Genomic DNA, 20,295 nt, shown 5'->3' on the forward strand with positions numbered 1-20,295 from the left:
CTTTTAAATCAAGAGACTGCAATTCATCTCTTGCTGGTACTAGCTGGTAAAAATAAATCTCAGCGTATTCTATTGACTGAAGTTGTCTTATTTTTTTTCTCTTTACAGTCACTCACAGTGCATAGCAGAAGAGAACATGTGCATAGAGATATAAATAAAACCAGTACAAAACAGATAAAAGGGAAGCAGAAAACACAGATAAGTGACATACGAACATTTAAGAGCTAACTTTTGTGCAATACACAATTACTAGATTGGTATCATTCTCTCATAAATTTTAAATTAGGTAGGTAGCTTGCTTCCTAACCTAAAATGCTTGGTGCAATATGTAAAGTCTTCTAGTGCCATTAAAATGTAGACATCTGTTTCAAAAGAGAAAAACATCTAAGGACCCATTTAAAAATAATGTGTATGCATAGCTAATAACTCAAGACTCTTTCTTACGAACAATAATTAAATGACATAGCAACTTTTTTTTGTTCTGTTTCTTTTGTATGCTGCCATGGTCATGCTGCATTAGTTAAAACATTACTGATTTAGCGGAAACAAATGATAATATAAAGCCAAATGCTTTGGCAGCTCTTAGAGTTCTCACTGACTTCCATCTGTATTCTGGTTATATTGGGGAGAGTGTGATGAAGTGAATTGGGATTTTGCCTGAGTAAGATCTAAGTCAGGACTGCATGATTTGGCACATTGCATTTAGAAGCACCTATATGTGAAGCATGTATACAGTCTGCGATATTTAACTGCAAAAAAATCCCACACGCACATCGATCCATCTCCAACGTGTTTATTATCAATACACAGTGGTCACAAACTCAACATTTCTCACACTGTTATGCCTGTGATACCACAATTATCTCCTGGAGTATTTCATGCCAGTGTGAGAATGGTTAGCAAATATTGACTTTTTATGACAATCACTTAACTCTTCTTTTTAAGGTTTCTCTGGACATTAGCCTTATTGTAGTTCAGCTCCATGTACCTATGAAACTCAGTATATCCCAAGTAGTATGCACAAACTTCCTGACATGTAGAAGTTTTAAAATATTTATTTTATACTATTGTATATGCACCACTAAATATATGATAGCTTAAATAAAATTCCTGGTTTTCATGGGAAAACTTTCCATTCACACTAACACAGAGTGATTCTTTTGCTAGAATAGATAAACACATGTCCCCTGGCAGCATATGTAATGTCAACTTGAATAATGTGAGTCAGATAACATTTACTTTTTCCTTGGTAGTCTCCAAATGAAAAAGTCATTACCTTTTGTTAAAAATGTGAATAAGTTAAAATCTACTGAATACTGTTTATACTAGAGATGGACCAGAACATAACAAACATTCCATCCAGCTACCAGTGTGTACTCTCAAAATGTTAACATGAAATCTGTAGAAACACGTGGTACAAACATACCTGAATTTTAGAAGATATTAGATCTATATTCAGACACTGGATTTGTGATTGGTCCCTACAACTATAGCGACTGAATCAATAACCTTGATCTTAACATGCCATCATGCCATATGTGCTGGCATTATAGAAAAGTCAGTGTTGATATAATATATATGTTTTGCTATTGCTCTGATATTTTGTTAAACTGGAAGCAGTAAGCGGACAACAAAGGCCTTGTCTTCACTAGGAAAAGGGGTGTATTTTTAACATATATTAACTAACATACATTAAAATCCTAGTGTAGCCAAGTCAAGTTGTAAACATATAATTTTCCTCAATCAGCTAACATGCATATAAACTACAACTTGCCTAATCTATACTAGGATTTTAATACATCTTAGTTTGTTAGCTGATGTGTTAACACCCTCTCTTCCTAAAGAAGACAAGGCCTTAGGTGTCTGCTTTCTTCCTCCAAAATATCAAAGCAATAGCAAAGCACACATATTATATCAACACTAACTTTTCCATAACTCCAGCACATACAGCATGACGGTTACACTTCTGATAATAATAATATTTAAGAGTGGCTGTGAGGAGGCAAGACATGAGTGGTGAGGCACACTCACCACAAGTAAATTTATGAGCACTGTGGGAGGCATATGAATTAACTGGGACGCTTCTTAAAGGTTAGCAAACTGATTTTTTCCCATACTAAGTATTTTATTTAAATACAGATTAGAACTGATCACAAATGTAACAATGTGGGAATTCTTTGGATAATCCTGTTGCTCTTTGAAACTGGTCTCTCGTTTGCGATAATATTCAGAAAATGTCTTTGAACATTGAAAGCAATATAATTTAGAGTTTATCAATTAATATACTTAGTATGCAATTATTAAAATCAGAAAAGCAGATTTTTAAACAGCCTACAAACTGCAGTCTCTCCTCTATCAGAAGTATTAAACTGAGTAACAGAAAACTTTTTGAAAAACCCGGACAAAAAGCATGGAACAAACAAGACAATTGCTAAACTTCTCTGTTCTGTCCTATTTTTTTTTGTTGTTGTTGCATTGCATCTCCTTTTCTGTATTTTTCTGTTGTCTCTCTAAACTGTAACTGCTTTGAATCTTTCTTCACACCTTTGAGTACACTGCCTAAAAAATACTGTTGTTGCTGTACAAATGAAAACAATAGTGTTCTGCAGATCCTCTATAAAATGTTCTGTAGAACGTTGTGAGACTTCTGTTACTAAAATAAGCAGTAGCTGAATTTTCAAGTAGCTTCAAAACTGCACGAGCAAATCTGACACATGCACTCACTCGCACAAATTGATATCTGTGTGTGTAATTACCTGATTTGTTTGCATTGATTTGCCTGAACAAGCTGATGCGCACAATTTCAAATGCTGTTTTGAATATCTGACCTTTACTCCTCAATGCCAATTTGAAGGATTTATCCTGATGCCTCTGGGTCACATGCCCCTTCTCTACAGGAATGCTCATAGATTTGGGTGCCATCTGTGTGAGTACGGGCTGCAGGATTAAGCTCTAGCCTTAATGTGTCAGTTTTCTTCCAAGGATATCTTTAACCAATGTTTCATTATTAAAGGAAACATACCATAATTACATCCCATAATTGACCAGGAGTCAAACCTCCTGGGTTTTCTTCTCAACATTAGATTGTTTGGTTTTTGGCTTATTGTGTGACTCCATGCAAGTCACTTAGTTGATCCATGCCTCAGTTTCCCCATTGAAAAATAAATAAAATAGTACCCAATTCTGATGGTTACTTATCTAATAGATGTAAATTATTCAGCTTCTTTTATGAAGCCACTACACATTCTAAGTGCAAAGTATTATTACATTTAACCTCACAGTTGACTAGATAAGATCTTGTTATGGTCTCAAAAATTCAGTAACTATTATTATAGATGACAATATCTATTCTTGGTTATATTTCTATTTCCTTTTCTTTTCTAAATCTATAGAGGGTTTGGTTTTTTTTTCAATTTACAATCCTGAATATAGAGATACATCTATAGTACAACATGATAATGCAGAGTAGTGTTTCATAAATATATCCTAAAAACCTTTCAATCTTAGCTTTATTTTGGTTTATTATCCCTCATCTGCTTTTGTTTTATGATACTCTCCATTCTCCTTTTTATATAATTACTAAGTGAACCATATTAGTTCATTTCTGTGGGTGTCTGTTTCAGAAAGTAGCATGTTCTGCCTGACACTTGGTAGCAGAAGTTAGATAAATACTGTTGGTATTCCCAAAGCTGGGGGAGTGAGAAGTTACTTACTGTGTAGAGTAACCAGGGTTGTTTGAGACATGTTGTCCATATGCATCTCATGAGCCAGAGATGAGAGGGTTTTTGGCCAGCAATACCCATGCGCTCTTTCAGACTTCATGCTTTAAAATGAGAGCAAATGGGGTGAGGCCCACCAATCATCATTTGGCTCCTTCTCACTGCAGAATCCCTGGAGGTAGGGATTTTGAGTTAGAGGGGATGGAAAGGCAGGTTGTGGAACCTGCATATGGACAATATATCTTGAGGTACCCCAGTTACTGTACACAGTAACCTTTTTGCTCTCCTTCAAGTGCTTGTCCCTATGGGCATTCAACTGATGGTGACTCCCAAGCAGACATTTTGTTAAGGAGATGGGATCTTGGAGTAGTTAGGTAAACGACGACTGAAGAAGGTGTTTTTCAAATGCAGCATTGGACCTGGAGGCTTCAGTCGGGGCACAGTGTCATGTGAACATGTGGACTGAAGCCTAAATCATTGCTTTACAAATGTCTAGTACTGTAAGTTTTGCAATGATGCTGCTGATGCAGCTTGTGCTCTAGCAGAGTGACCTCTGATTGTGGACTGTTGATCTACCTTGGTCACCCTGTAGAAGGTTCTATTGCAATTGGAAATTCTGTTCAATAGTCTCTGGGATAAACTGCAGAACCTTTTGTCCTGTCCGCAATAGAGACAAACAGTCCTGGTGATGTTCTAAAGGGTTTTGTTCTGTTTAAGCAGCAAGCCAAGACTCTCCTAACGTATGCAACATTGGCTCAGATCTGGCTGCATGGAGTTTTGGGATGAATATTGGTAGATGTATTTGTTGATTCAAATGGAACACTGTCACTACTTTTGGGAGAAATTTAGGGTGTATTCTCATGGACACTGAGTGGAACACCACGTGTGATGGGGTCAGCCACTATGGCCTCAATCTCTTTTACTCTTCTAACCCAAGTTATAGCAACCAAAAATGCCACCTTCATTGACAGGTGTAGCAGAGAAGGAGCCCAGAGGTTTTGAAGTGTAATCTCTTGAGGACTGCAAGTAATAGGTTTAAATCCTGTGGGTGTACAGATTCCTTGACAGGTAGGAACATTTTATTAAGCCCCTTTAAAAACTGAATTACTGCTGGATGGGAGGAGACTGTATGATCCTCCACTAGCAGATCGTGAGCTGAAATCGCTGCCAAGTGCACTTTGAAGGGACTGAGGGACAAGTTCATCTTTTCAGTTATTAAGTAACTATTTGAGAATCTGTGGAAACAAGAACTGACACAGAATTAATAAGTTTCGGTGGCACCATGGGGAGGTCCTCAGCTATTTTGCCAGTAAGTTCTCTCCCACTGTTTGTTGGAACTTTTCTAACCAGGGAGAAGAAAGCCTGCTATACTGATGACATCCATCCAACTGCCATGCTGTGAGATGTAGGGATGTTAGCAAATCTGGGAGTAGAGGTATGGACCTGAGCTGAGATACTGACTGGTTCAATAGCTCCTTGAACCACAACATGTCAGAGCCATGCTAGAGCTATGAGGATTAGCTTTATCAAGGCCTCCTTGTGTTTGCAGAACACTTTGGGAATCAGAGGGGTCAGGGATAAGTATACATCAGGTCTCCTGACCATGGTATGAGAAATGTGTATTCTATAGACTTTTGACTCAGATCCCTTCTTGAGCAGAATTTCTGACACTTATACTGAAGTTGACAGTAAGGGGGACTGCGGTTCCAGATGTATCTCCATTTCCATTGAGCCACGTACCTGAACAATGCTGTGCAAGGAAGTGTAGATAGGTGTGCTGGAGCCAGATTTTTCTCAGGGTGGTATTGCAGTCCTTGGAGTATCAATAGTGTGCTTCCCTGGTTGGCTTGGTTCAGGTGCCAAGGGAGTTGGCATTGGTGCTGTTGAGGTAGATGGTATCAAGGTTGGTGCCAAACTTTTTCCCAAAGTCATGGATTTTGGTGCCATCAAGTGGGAACCAGCACAAGACTGAGTTTCAGCAGGAACCATTCTAGGCTGCAAAGTCCCAGATGATATTCAGTACCAGGGGAGGTTTTCTTGTCAGAGAAAGCCTTGTTCAGAGGAGGCCATCTGTGGGGCTTCTGGCTCCCTGCAGCTTGTCAGAGGACGACTCTGTAATCATGGCCCTGGTTCTAGTCGAAGCTCTCAACAGCAAAAAGCCTGGCATTTATGCTCTTGGGCTCTGAAGGTCCCTGAACTGGAGGTGGGGGGAGGGGTGTCATCTAGCAAGCCCAAGTTGGAAGTGGGTCTCATAAATTTAGTCATCAGGAAGACCTGAAGGTGGGCCTTCAAGTGCTTCCTAACCTAGGAGCTGAAGGACTTACAAATTGCACATTTATTGGGAAAGTGTGATTCTCCCAAACAACAGGGGAACTCTGAGTGTCCATCTGAGGTTAGAATAATTCCTTCACATGAGGGGTAATGTCTGAATCTGGGAGAACCAGATGACGCCATACCAGCAACAATTAAAACTCTAAGACTAAAAGCAACTGAACAACTAAAATTACTGTAAAAGCAACGAAGAGTCCTGTGGCACCTTATAGACTAACAGACGTATTGGAGCATGAGCTTTCATGGGTGAATACCCACTTCATCAGATGCATGTATATAATTACTGGTTAACTATGAACTAAACTGCAAAAGTAATAAGCTATCAACTATAATAGAAAGGCTGTCAGTATCTCAGACAGTCAGGGTTCCATCTCTAAGCCATGAGGATGCAAGAGGAACTAAATGGCAGCTGACAAGCCCCACTCTTATATGATCTCGCTACAGAGCATGAGGACTGAAAGAGTGCATGAGTGCCTCACGTGTACTGCTGGCCAAAAAGACTCTGACTTCTGGCTCATGAGACACATGCACACTGGAATGTGCATAAAGACAAACACTCAAAGGAAAGCTGACATTTCCTGACTGGTTAAGCCTGTGTCTAGTTTATAGCCTTTTCTAAAGCTTTGAAATTCCTATTTTCAATCACCTTCTGCCAATGACAACACTAGCAGAAAAAGATAGGTCTTTTGTTTATTCTGACAGTGAACATCATTATTTCCTCTTCTTTAACCACTCAAGGCCTATCTAAAAATTCAGGACAGACACTGAAATGGAAAACTCTTGAGTAACTGCTGTCCAGAACTGCTGTACTAAATCAGTCTTGCAAATATTTCAATTTAACTTTGCAGTGCTGTTCTCCATTTTAAACTCGGCTCTTAGATAAATTCATCCAAACCAGGAACAGGCAGCTTTCTCAAATTATTTCAGATTTATTTTTACACCTGCCCTCAAGAGAGATAAATAACCTACATTCAAACAATCTGATTTTAAGGTTCAAGCCCCAATCCTGTGCAATCATGCATATGTCTAACTTTATGAATATGAGTAGTTCCACTGTTTTCATGGGTTTTCTCATGCACCAAGTTAAGCAGATGAGTAAATCTGCATGGGATTGTAGCCTTAAATTTGAAATTATCTCGAGGTTTTTAGTTAGTATCTTTTGACTGACTGGAGATTTTAAATATGCATTGTATACTGAAAGTATGGTCAGCATATTTTTAATCTATTTTTTATCTGTTCTGAGTATTTTAGTGATGTTCATCCTGAGCTAGAATCAAATAAGTAAACTAGAGGTAAAGCGATTCCAAATCTCATTCACAATCCATGGAGATATCCATTCCCTTTTTTACTTTTATTTATAACTTTGTATAAACCTAAATTCTACAAGTTTAAAGATACATTCATTTACTTATGATTTCACAACTAAAAAATAAACCTAAATTTACACTGATTAACTGTTACATTACACAAAGCAAACAAAAAACCTGACATTTCATAGAGATTTATTAAGGACTCAGATACCACTCATATTCAATCCTCACTTACCAAGATGATAGACATGTTATAGATTAGACACACTTGATAAAACAAGATTAGACTAAACCACACTAAAATAAGATTAGATTAGACAAACAGAGTAGAACACATTTCAGTGGGAGCTTGTGTCCAAAATAACAGTTGCCAACATTTAAAGAAAAATCCTTGGACCAGTCTGCGAATGGTATACCTGACAGAAGGACAGAACAGATTTGATGCTCAACAGGCATGACAGAAGGTGGCTTGCTGGGTTAGGGGAGCAGAAAGGATTCAGTAAATTAGAGAGGCAGGAAGGGGGATGCAGATGTGCCCAGCTACAGTACTATTGTAGGAAAAGGTTCATTAAACTACAGGCTAAGAGCTGAAGGATCTAATCCTTGCTTTTCTACTAAAGCTTTTAATATTTCCATTCACTTCACACCCTTTATTGACAAAGGCTGCATAACCCAGACCAAGGAAAGGCAACTACCATTTAACCTTTTTACAGATAAGGAAACTGAGAGGTTGCACAGAGTCTCTCCAGGTAGAGCTGGGAACCTATGTCTCATCTACTTTCCTACACTTACTTTCAGAACAAATAGGTCAACCCTACTCTTAGTGACTATTTGCCCCTCCCTGATGGCTAGATCATATGTAGAGGTTTATGAGTCTGGTACTGCCTACATACTAATAGAATGATCCTGTAGTTCAAGGCCTATGCTCAGATATCCCAGAGTTCAAATTCAGCAGAAGACCCAAGTAGTAAGGCCTATATTACACTTAGCGATACTGTCTGCAAGCATGAAACTATACTCTGTTCTCAGAGTCAGGAAATGAACCCCAGAATCCTGATACCCAACTTTCTAGTGCTGTTTCACAAATAGTCATGGTGAATATTCCTGTTTATACCCAGGTAGCAGGCGGTGATATAAATACTGGCTTCTGGAAGCGCACGCTACTGTATATACTTGACCAAAATGATGTAAAGACAAACAATGCTACAGAGACAAATTCAGCTCTCAGATGCACACACACAGGGCTGCTGTTGAAGTTAAATCCAGTTTTTACTTCAATGGAAGCCTCATGTGCATATCCAAGGGTAGGATCTGGCCACAAGTATCTTCTTTGAGGTCATCATAGTTTAACACTCCTCTCCAGAGAGAAATTAAAAGGGAACCAAGTATCAGAGGCGTAGCCATGTTAAACTGCATCCAGAAAAACAATGAGAAGTCTGGTGGCACCTTAAAGACTAACAGGTTTATTTGGGCATAAGCTTTTGTGGGTAATAAACCCACTTCTTCAGCCTCCATGCATCTGAAGAAGTGGGTTTTTTACTCACGGAAGTTTATGCTCAAATAAATCTGTTAGTCCTTAAGGTGCCACCAGACTCCTTGCTGTTTTTATTCAAAAGGAACTATTCTTAAGCAACGTTTCTTAATCAGCAGAGCTATCAGTTGGTTATAACCCAGGATACAAGGCAGAAATCAGTTATGGTGAAACTTTGTAGACACATCCAAAAAAAAGGCAGACAGTATCAATCTAAAGCATCATGAAAATGCTAAGCAGGCATTTATTGAGAGCAACAAGAGGCATACCAATTAAACTTACTGCAACACTACAGGACCAGCCACTGAAAATAGCAATGGTAAACTACGCACTCCTGAACCAGCCTGGCTGGCCCCATGCAGCATTCACTCCAAGAGTGATCAAGATGTGATACCACTTCCATGTTTTTAAATTATGGTGGATGCTCCCAAGGATGCTCACAAGTGGCGCAGAAGCAGTGCATCACATACTTGGCCTGGGCATCCCCCCTTCTGGCAATGCTTTTTGGTGTTTTTCCTGTACATGAGTTTTGCATCATTTTCAGTCTTTTTTAAGGTTTTCGGGAGGGAGGAGATGTCTAAAATCCTTCTCTCCGTCCCGCTCTCTGTTTTCACCTTCTTCTCCCCTCTCCCTACCAATGAAATATGAAATTTGGGGTGTTTGTCTCTTTTTTATTGCCACCATATAATTTGGGGGTTTGAAAACTTATCTCTCTCCTGTTCTCCTTGGCCTTGTCTGCCACACCATGAGAATCCAGAGGTTTCAGCTGCTGCAGTACCTCAGCAGAGAAATAAAACAGAGAGGAGAATAAAGGGGAAGTCCTATAAGCCCAATGCATCCATGAAGCACAGCTAACAATTTAGATGGGGACAGTTTATTTTGCTGAGAAACAAGGACATGTTTCTTTGTTCACCGTACAGGGATGTTTTAGTGAATGCTGCCTGCACCTACTGAGGCTCCAGGGATGGGAGGATTTGGCCCCATCCACATCTAAGCCTAAAGGGAGGAGCCACTGGACCTAGACATAGGTCTGGTGAGGAGGCAGAATGAAACTAGGGTATTTTTGTAGTGGAAGGGATGCTGCCCTCCAGTTTACAGGCAAGCTGCAGACCTATTGTTACAGAAGTATGGACCTTACCAGGATCATGACTGTCCAACCAGGCTTCTAGACACACTTGTTTTCAGAAGTATCTGCCTAGGGGACTCTTAATGGAATATGAAACCTTCCATCTTTGGATCCCAAGTTTGATTCTGAGCCATGCTGATAGTGTCAGAAAGTCATTACCATGTAATGGCTGTTTGGTGAGCAATGTGGAATAAGCTGAAAATATCAGCCCAGTTCTTAGTGCTCATATCATACTAGGCATCTTGTTGCAGTTCTCATGGACTTAAAGACTTTAAGGCCAGAAGGGACCATCATGATCATCTAGACTGACCTCTTGCACACTGCAGGCTACAGAACTTCACCCAGCCACTCCTGTAATAGACCCATAACCTCTGGCCAAGTTACTGAAGTCCTCAAATCAAGTTACAGAGAATCCACAATTTAAACTAGTTTAAACCTGAAAGTGATCTATGCCACATGTTGCAGATGAAGGTGAAAAACCTCAGGGACTCTGGCAGTCTGACCTGGGGGAAAATTCCTTCCTGGCCCCAAATATGGCGATCATTTAGATCCTGAGCATGTTGGAAAAACCTACTAGCCAGACAACTGGTAACTCAGAGCCCTACCCATTTAGTGTCCCATCTCCAGCTGCTGGGGATATTTGCTATAGCAGTCACAGAGGAGCAACATGCCATTGCAGGCAGTCTCAATATGCCACCCCCTCCATAAACTTATTAAGCTCAGTCTTGAAGCCAGTTAGATTTTTTGCCCCCATTGCTACCCTTAGAAGGCTGTTCCAGAACTTCACTCCTCCGATGGTTAGAAACCTACGCCTAATTTCAAGCCTAAATTTGTTGATGGCCAGTTTATATCCATTTGTTCTTGTGTCAACACTGGCGCTTAACTTAAATTACTCCTCTCCTTCCTTGGTGTTTACCCCTCTGATGCATTTAAAGGAAGCAGATGTATCTCCCCTCAGCCTTCATTTGGTTGGGCAAAACAAAGCAAGCTTTTTGAGTCTCCTCTCAAAAGGTCGCAGCAGAGGTCACAAAATGAATTGGTATGGAGGCTGAACTACCATTTCATCGTAAGGCAAGAGCTGTTCTTTCTGGGACAGAGGATATTAGACTGTAGGACTGCAACTACAATACCTTTAACTGGTACTAAATTCCCTTTAAACAGAAAAATAGATTATTGCATATATTACTTGTTGAATGCAGATTATCACAAAAGTTAGCATTGCGCATACCAAGATCTTTATCATATTTTCATTGTCCAGCACTTTAAAGCTTGGCATTTACAGTTGTAGTAGAGCACACAAATCTCTATAAAAATCTTTCTGTCCTAGAAATCATCTGGAATTGCTATAAAATGTTTCTAATCAGTTATTAAATATATTCACATGATGCCAGAATACCTAAAATGATGTGTGATTTCTTAGAAGGAAACAAAAACATTTTGTTTCACAGCATGATATTGTTGCTATTTTCTTGATAAATCTCATATCAAAATCATTTTTACCTATGAAGAGATATCAATGTATTTTAAATTTGAGCCCTTATTATAGGTCCATTATCAGGAAAGTTCCCTATCTACAATCTCAAATAATATTGCCTTCTATGAAACCTAGTTAACACTGGATTGTGCTTTACATGTGAAGGATATAAAAAGACAAGTATAGATCAGATGCTAAATCAACACCTCTGAGAAATACAGTATGTCACAACAAGCAAGACAGGTTTCTCAGGAGAGGAACAGGGTAATATGGAATGAATCTTGCATATTGAACAACCATCATTATAAAAAACAATTCTTAGGCAATAAATGTGATGAGTTTTATACTATTTGCAATCCAAAATTATTTACTTTGATATCTAAAAACAATGTCCTTTTAAAGGCTAACTTCCCAAGTTTCAGAAAAAGATTATTAACTCAATAAAGGGCAAAATATAACATGGATAACAAGAGGCCAGTTTCTGAAAATGTAAAGGCTAAAAACACTAAAGATGTAATCCTGGCCCCACTGAAGCAAATAGCAAAACTCTCACTGATTTCAGTGGGGCCAGGTTTACTTTGAATTTCTTTATGAGCTTTATAGCGAGCTATATTCTCTGCCAAAGACTGTAACCTTACAACATTGAGGTAGTTGGTTTTAATTAAGGTAAATGTAGTATTTAGCTAGTAGTGAATGCTTTAAATATATTACATACAAAAATTATGTTAACCATGTTATGTAGGTTTAGAAGTCAAACACCTGAAAGTTAGAAAATGTCAGATTTACAGTTGCCCTGGAAACCTTAATTTTTCCTGTTTGTTTGTCCATCCTCTCCACTGAATGAGGCAGGGAAAAAACAGTATGTGATCATGCAATTCAAACCGTATCCTAATGCTTACACACAAGAATGCAGAACTACGATTGCATGGGCCAGGGGTTCTCAACCTTTTTCTTTCTGAGGCCCCCAAAACATGCTATAAAAACTCCACAGCCCACAATAACTGATTTTCTGCATATAAAAGCCAGGGCCGGGGTTAAGGGATAGCAAGCAGGGAAGTTGCCCAAGGCCCCATGCCACAAGGGGAACCATGAAGCTAAGTTGCTCAGGACCCCAGGCTTCAAAGGAGTGAAGCTCTGGAACAGCCTTCCAAGGGGAGTAGTGGGGGCAAAAGACATATCTGGCTTCAAGACTTTGATCTTTGATTATTAGCAGGTAAGTATGCCCAGTGGTCTGTGATGGGATGTTAGATGGGTTGGGGTCTGAGTTACTACAGAGAATTCCTTCCTGGGTGCTGGCTGGTGAGTCTTGCCCACATGCTCAGGGTTTAACTGATCGCCATATTTGGGGTCGGGAAGGAATTTTCCTCCAGGGTACATTGGCAGAGGCCCTGGAGGTTTTTCGCCTTCCTTTGCAGCATGGGGCATGAGTCACTTGTTGAGGATTCTCTGCAGCTTGAGGTCTTCAAACCACAATTTGAGGACTTCAATACCTCAGACATAGGTTAGGGGTTTGTTATAGAAGTGGATGGGTGAGATTCTGTGGCCTGAATTGTGCAGATCAGACTAGATGATCATAATGGTACCTTCTGACCTTAAAGTCTATGAGTCTATGAGTCTATGCAGTGGGACTTCGGCTTTCTGCCCTGGGCTCCAGCAAGTCTAACACTGGTCCTGCTCGGCAGACTCCTGGGTTGAGAACCTCTGGCATGGGCCATGTGTTTGGGCTGTGATGGCCTAGAGGAATGGGGCCTGGCTGCTCCCCATCCCCTCACTACAGCTGCTCTGGCTGTTCCCAGGATACCATGAGCAGTTTCTATGGTGGAGGCATGACTCCAATACTTTAGAAACATCAAGATTGGCTATTATTCTGGCAGATGGCCAAAATTTAAAAGTTTATATCTTCACCAAACCTGAATGGAATTTCATGGGGAAAAAGAAAGATGTATTTCCAGGGCTTTCCCCTGTCAAATTTCAAAGGTCTACTGGAAACAACAGAAGCGTGAGAGCAGCTCAAGTAAAGGTCACAAGAATGTTTTATGTGGAAACTATTAGACAATCTACATATAGGAGCCTTTATCTTCTTTCCCTATATATCTAGAGTATGGGTGCATTCCAGGGGTTTAGAAATCTCATCAGCAGTTACTACAAAGTATGAAGAAGTTGACGTACACATTTTTACACTATTCAAAACCATGTTTGTGGCTAGCTAAAATGATAACACTTTAACACTCAATAGAATATTCAGCATATTCCTTCTGTTCTTCTGAGTCTAGACTCCATAAACTAATCCTGTTAAGGGACAGACACACACTTATGGGCCTGTAAAAATTAGGGATGTAAAATATTAAATGGTTAAACAGATAACCGATAAGTATTAGTCTTGCTGTTAACATATTGCAGTTAACATTTAAAACACATTGGTAAATCAGGTGCTGCTCGGCTCCCCTTGCTTACAGCAGCTCCTCCTCCTCCTTCTCCTCTGCTGGTACTGGGGGAGGCGGCGGTGGCCGCTGCAGGAATATGTGCTTGGCAGCATATGCCCAGCCAGGGGAGGGGAAACACAGCCAGGATGCTCCTGCCCTAGTACAGTCTGCTTCAGCTGCTGCTGGGGCCCCTGCCAACTTCTACCCACTCAGCAGCGGCCACCCACAGGTGGCTGATCACACTGGGCACTGAAGACCAAAGGGGAGAAGCGTTAGTGAGTTCTGCTACACCACCACCACCCCCGCCTCTTCCATGCACCTGTCCCACCCCCTCACCTCTGCCCCGGCTCCTGGGACCTCGCACGTACACATCACTCATGTGCAAACAGCCTTCTCTAGTTGCAGATGGTGCTGTGCCCCCTTCCGCTGGCTGAACTTGTTAACAATTAAACAGTTAACGAATATAATTTTAATAGCTTAAATGGGTACTTTTTAAAATGGTATTTACATCCCTAATGGAAATGATCAACTGTTAGCAATGAATAATAATTAATAAGTTTTTCTCAAAAACAGAAGAATCCCGAAGAAAGACGTGACTTTTCCCCCTTCCAGCAAATCTTTATGGCCTGATTCATCTCAGCACTTAAGCTCATGCTGAAGTCCCCCTGAAATCCAACTGAAGTAAATGTGACTCCAGCATGTGCTTAAGTGCTCTCCTTAATCAAGGCCCATGCGCTGGTATTTCCATGCATTTCAGGAGGGTTGGGGAGATGAAGCTCATTCCTACTCTAAATCCTGAGCACCCAGAACCAGGACTGTTTAAAAATGTCCTTGCTTTTGCAGCTGAATTCTGCAAAGCCAAGTCAATTCATTTCATATGGGGTATTTCTTATATTTTCCTCTATAATGCAAGTAAGCGTTGTTGATCAATTAAAGTAACGCAGTAGGCCATATCAGATGGATGCATTTCATTATCTAGAATATACAGAATTGAATATACCCTTCAGCCTGGACAATTCTGAGAATGTATTAACCAGTACATTCTATAGAGTAAACATCTCTCCAGGCTTTTAGATACATGACTTAGAAAATATGCCCTTCAAAAAGCACTGCCTGTATTTAAATATTGTAATTTACCGATTTAATTGATAATCACAGGTAGAGCTGTGTCCTAGAGCAGGGTCCTATAGCCCAGGCTCTAGCCCGAGCCAGGAAGTCTATTCAGCAATGAAACAGCCCTGCAGCCTGAGTCTGAGTCTGAGTCAGCTGGCGCGGGCCAGCGCAGATTTTTCTTTTTTGTGTAGACATACCCTATGAGGCTGAGTACCTAAGGAGCAGCTGGGTCAAGTTTTCTCCTACTATACCTTGAGTGATAGTATCAACACTGCTCAGCTTGCACAATGTCCTGCTCTCTACAAGGCAGTCACACATTCCTTCTTATTGACTGTAGTAACAGTTCCAGGCAAGGGGTTTTGGCCAATGAAGCTGAGCAGCTGTGATTCTCCTGGCCATGCCATAGCCCCCAAAACCATTGTCATCTTGAAACAGATTAAACCTCTATAACATACAAGTAATGTGGACCCCATTTTGAAGGGTCTCTGTGTCATAAACAGATAGCTAAGAGTTAATGTTCTTTTACCTATAAAGGGTTAACAAAGGGAACCAAACACCTGACCAGAGGACCAATCAGGAAACATGACTTTTTCAAATCTGGGTGGAGGGAAGTTTTGGGTGTGAGTTCTTTGTTCTTTGTCTTGGTTCGGTGACCCTCTCGGCTCTGAGAGTGATCTTTCTATCTCCAGGCTTTCTAATCTTCTGTTTCCAAGTTGTAAGTACAAGGATAGTAAGACAATAGGTTTATATTGTTTTTTTGTATTTACATGTGTGTAGTTGCTGGAAGGTGTTAAATTGTATTCTTTTTGGATAAGGCTGTTTATTCATTTTTTCCTTTAAGCAATTGACTCTGTATATTGTCACCTTGATACAGAGACCAATTTTATGTCCTTTTTCTTTCTTTTTATATAAAGCTTTCTTTTTAAGACCTGTTTGAGTGCTTTTCACTGGTTAAGGCTAAGAAACGAAGGGAGGGGGAAAATCTGTGTGTTAGATTTACTAAGCCTGACTTTGCATACGCTCTGGGTGAGGGGGGAGAGAGATTTGATCTCTCGGTATTTGTGTTTCAAGGACTTGAAACAGGGAATCCCCTAGAGTACCCAGGGCGGGGAAATCTGGGAGGAGGTAAAGAGGGTGGAATCCCTTTGTTTAGATTCAAGGAGCTTTAATCTGTATATCTCTCCAGGAACCCAGGGAGGGAACACCTGGAGGGGAAGAGGGAGAAGGGAAGTGGGTTATTTCCCTTTGTGGTGAGACTCAGGGCATCTGAGTCTTGGGGGTTCCCCAGGGAAGGTTTTGGGGAGACCAGAGTGAGCCAGGCACTGGAATTCTGGCTGGTGGCAGCGATATCAGATCCGAGCTGGTAATTAAGTTTGGAGGTTTCATGCTAGCTTCTCATGTTCTGAACTCTAAGGTTCAGATCTGAGTAGGACAGTTATGACACTCTGCAACCTACTTCTATCCCCACCAGTAGAACTGCAGAGGTTCCATTGCCCCAGTGCCTAGTTATCAGCAGAGGAGCAGGATTCTGAGTTAAAAAAAAGATCTTTCCAAGATGTTTATTACCTTGGCCAGATGAGTGTTGATCCATTTTGTGAAAGTCCTCTTTTGCACTGCCTCTTGCTCATCTGGAAAAAAAAATGGAACCCATGTGATTAGACATTGCTAAAGCTCACCAGGGAATTACATGATGGGGGAACAATATTCATTACATATCATGCAACAGCTCCACAAATGTCACTTTTTCTTGTAAATCTGTTAATTTTGCCTGTAATTCCCTGTACCAAAAAATTGTATATTCTCCCAGTAATGTCCTGACAGTTGTTTATTAGCAGTGCTTCACAACAATATTTAAGTATTATACTTTCTTTGTGTTCTGAGAGAAAGTATAAATGGAAGTGTCTAAATTAGGCTCCTAAATCTGTGTTTAGGCTCTGAAAAAAGGGGCCCGATTTTTCAAGGTCCTAAACACTCACAACCTCCACTGAATTCTGCATCTCTGAAAATCAGGCCACGTTTATTTAGGTGACCAACTATGGATTTAGAAGCCTAACTTTTTGGGACACTGCCACTATCAGACCAGTTGACAATGCACCCCAGCAAGCAGGAGCTGTTAACATGTCCAGTTTCTACAGCACTCTTGCTCCTTGCACTGGCTTAAAGGGCATATCTGACATTACAATGAGCTCTGCCAATTCTCAGCTGGTCACTTGCAGGTTGCTGATAGCTGACACAGGTGAAAACAGTTTCTGAACTAACTGTTCTAACCTATGCTGGGGTTACAGTATTAAAAAGCAGAGAATCAGAGAGCCATAACTGGTGAGTGAATTTTGACACAGGAAAGAATTTTACACCACTGGGTCAAATGCATAAAGTTTGTTGTTGTTTTTTTAAACTACCTGTTTCACCAATAATGTGATTTCTTTTATCACCACTGAATAGTTTTGAACACTGCTCTTGTCCTACACTACAGAAAATCCAATGCTGGCTGAAGTTCTTTCTTTCTTTCTTTCTTTCTTTCTTTCTTTCTTTCTTTCTTTCTTTCTTTCTTTCAATAAGGATGCACTGTGGTTCACCAGATGACACAGGTCTAGAGCCATTAAACCTGGATTCTATTCCTGCCTCTGCTACTGACTTGTGGTGTCACCTTGAGAAAGTCATGTGAGCTTTCTTGATCTGTAAAAATGGTAGGAAAAATGTTTAATCATCTTTCTAATGTGCTTTGAGATTGAGAGATGAAAAGTGTTAAATAACATTATTAATAAAATCTCCCTTATTTCCATTTTCATTGTGGTAATACTACCAAGTACTCTCACAATAATACCACCACTCCTACCTTCCCACTACCACTGCCTTTCTAACTCTGGAATGTGTTACAGCAATGATATAAAGCAGAAACGTATAACTTTACATACAATGTTGATACATATATTTTATCAGGACAATAATGGTCAACAGATTATGAGTTTTCAAATGATACACTACAAGACATACTTTGTACAAAATTTAGCATAATCTTGTCAAAGTGGTGAGTAATAGTATAGACTGTCACAGTATGAAGGGGTTGGTTTTTTTTTTACAAATAGCAGGGCAGATATTTTAAATGGTTAGCATATACACAAGGAAGGACAGTAAAAGAGGGAAAATACATTCATGAAATGGCATTACATAAACTAGTGAGATGAGTTCACCATGAATAAAAGTGGTGAACTTTTTATAACTATAGTATTTATCCTCTACTGTACACTTCAGGAGCTATGAACTGGACTGGGGAAATAATTTGAAACTTGCAAATTACTTTTGCGCTGTTAATTTTGTTAATCTTCGCTATGGATGGTGAGTCTGATCCAGTTTTTTCTTGTTAAGTTCATTCAGCTTTTAGAGATTCTACTGGTTCCACTGGTATTTCCTTTTACATAGGTATAAAGAACATCATCAAAACTGGAAGGAGATCTCTCAAAATTGAATGAATTTTTAAAGTGCAACAACTGCAGCTGCCCTGACACAGAGTTGCAGTTATAAAGTTATATATAATTTGTAAATCTGTATATCTTAGAAAAAGAAATATTGACGTGCGATAGTAAACTTGTTACCATACAATATTTCAAATCTAACTGACCATAACAAATATAAAAATGATCCTAGACGAAAACAAAATAAATAGGTTTAGTTACACGTGCAACAAGACTATATTCAGGATATTTTGGTAACCAATGTAAACAGGGTATTTTACGTGTGATGTGCAGTGTCATAAAGGCCAAATTTGGAATCGATGAGCATTTGCTCATGTAAGTAGCCTCATTAATTTTAGTGGAACTACTTGCAGAGAAAAGTACACTTCCACCTGAATCGGAATTGGGACTGAGACACAGAGGCTATGTCTACACAAGGATAAAAACCCCATGCCTGGCCTAGGTCAGCTTACTCGCGATCGTGGGTCTTGAGCTGTGAGACTGAAAAATCGCTGTGTAGATGTGCAAGCTCAGACTGGAGCCTGAGCTCTGGGCTGGAAGGCGGAGGATCCCAGAGCTCGGACTCCAACCCAACCATCAGCACAGAGATTTTTAGCTGCACAGCCCAAGCCCAGCAAGCCTGAGCCAGCTGTGGCCTGCCCAAGGGTCTTTTAGAGCAAAATGAATCCCTGATTGCTATTTCATTTACGCCCCTGTTTATTAGGAGTAACTCCATTTAAATCAATAGTGTGTCAGACCAGAGATGAGAATTGGGCAATTAGAATTCAACTTTCAGATCAAAGAAATAATACAAAAGGGAAAAATAATCAATTCTGACCTGCTTGTGAAATCTTGGAAAACTCCCTAGGCAGCACACCCAAAGATTTATTGACTGTCCTTCTGACAACATATTGAAAATCAGGTGAAAATCAGGCTAAACTCCTAACTACTAGTACCTATGGTAGGCATAATCAGTTTAGATCAGTAGATAAGAGAATTATTCTTTAATGTGACCAATCCCAAAGCAAAATCTGTTGACTCATATACCTCACGATCTGTAAAATAACTATTTTCAATAGTTTCCTACTTTTTAGTACTTATTCTTTAGAAGTGTAAAATAAATAGACTGAATTACATCATTTAGAGATCCAAGATACAAGTAAAATAGAAATGTGGTTTGATTTCTACAAATACCATGGGAATTTAGCATGCACTTTTTACAATTTCCATAGACAGGAGGACAGTTCTTTCCATTTGTTAAGATAATTTGAATTCTCCTTAGATTTCACATTTCTCCAAGATCACAAGACACAAACACTTTACAATTTTTACACCCTGTATGCCATTGCTTACCCCTCCTGCAAGGGCTGTCAGTGCTTCAAATTGCACCACTTACCCAGCTGGTATTGAAAGAATCCGGTCACCAAATTTAACAACGTAACCTTTTTGCCACTAGCATCTTTGTAACAAGCCATTGCTGCTGTTGCTGCTGCTGCTGCTTTTGCGCCTTATATAGTAACCCTCGGTTATTTAGACTTGAGCTAAGAGATCATTTTTCAGGAAAGATCGTATTATTTCCTTTACCACAAATGCATGCCTCTTGCATAAATCCCTCCACCATTTCCCATTTAAAGTGGGATCACATTAACGCAGGGTTTTTATAGCATCTTTCATATATTTTTTTCATACTACCCGACAAAGCCAGCTGTGTTCTGAGTAACAACCCTGCTGGTCTCACTGTCATCATTCCTCCTAACTGTTTTCCTGAGGAAAGATTTTAATTTGTAAGCCCCAGCCAATCGGCTAGTGGAAATTT

General features: G+C 39.9%; 1 protein-coding gene across 1 annotated transcript in view; it reads right to left on the minus strand.

Annotated features, from left to right (window-relative positions):
- SYNE1 (spectrin repeat containing nuclear envelope protein 1) overlaps positions 1 to 20,047 on the minus strand; it is a 402,501-nt gene extending 382,454 nt beyond the window's left edge. Inside the window, exons 1-2 of the mRNA XM_030556596.1 lie at positions 19,876 to 20,047; positions 16,594 to 16,655 (exon numbers count right to left, since the gene is read on the minus strand). Coding sequence (XP_030412456.1) covers positions 16,594 to 16,655; positions 19,876 to 19,954 — 141 coding nt within the window. The 5' untranslated portion in view covers positions 19,955 to 20,047. The remainder of the gene's footprint in view (positions 1 to 16,593; positions 16,656 to 19,875) is intronic.
- Between the last annotated feature and the right edge of the window lie 248 nt (positions 20,048 to 20,295).

This window comes from Gopherus evgoodei, chromosome 3 (genome assembly GCF_007399415.2).
Source record: "Gopherus evgoodei ecotype Sinaloan lineage chromosome 3, rGopEvg1_v1.p, whole genome shotgun sequence".
NCBI classification, from domain to species: Eukaryota; Metazoa; Chordata; order Testudines; family Testudinidae; genus Gopherus; species Gopherus evgoodei.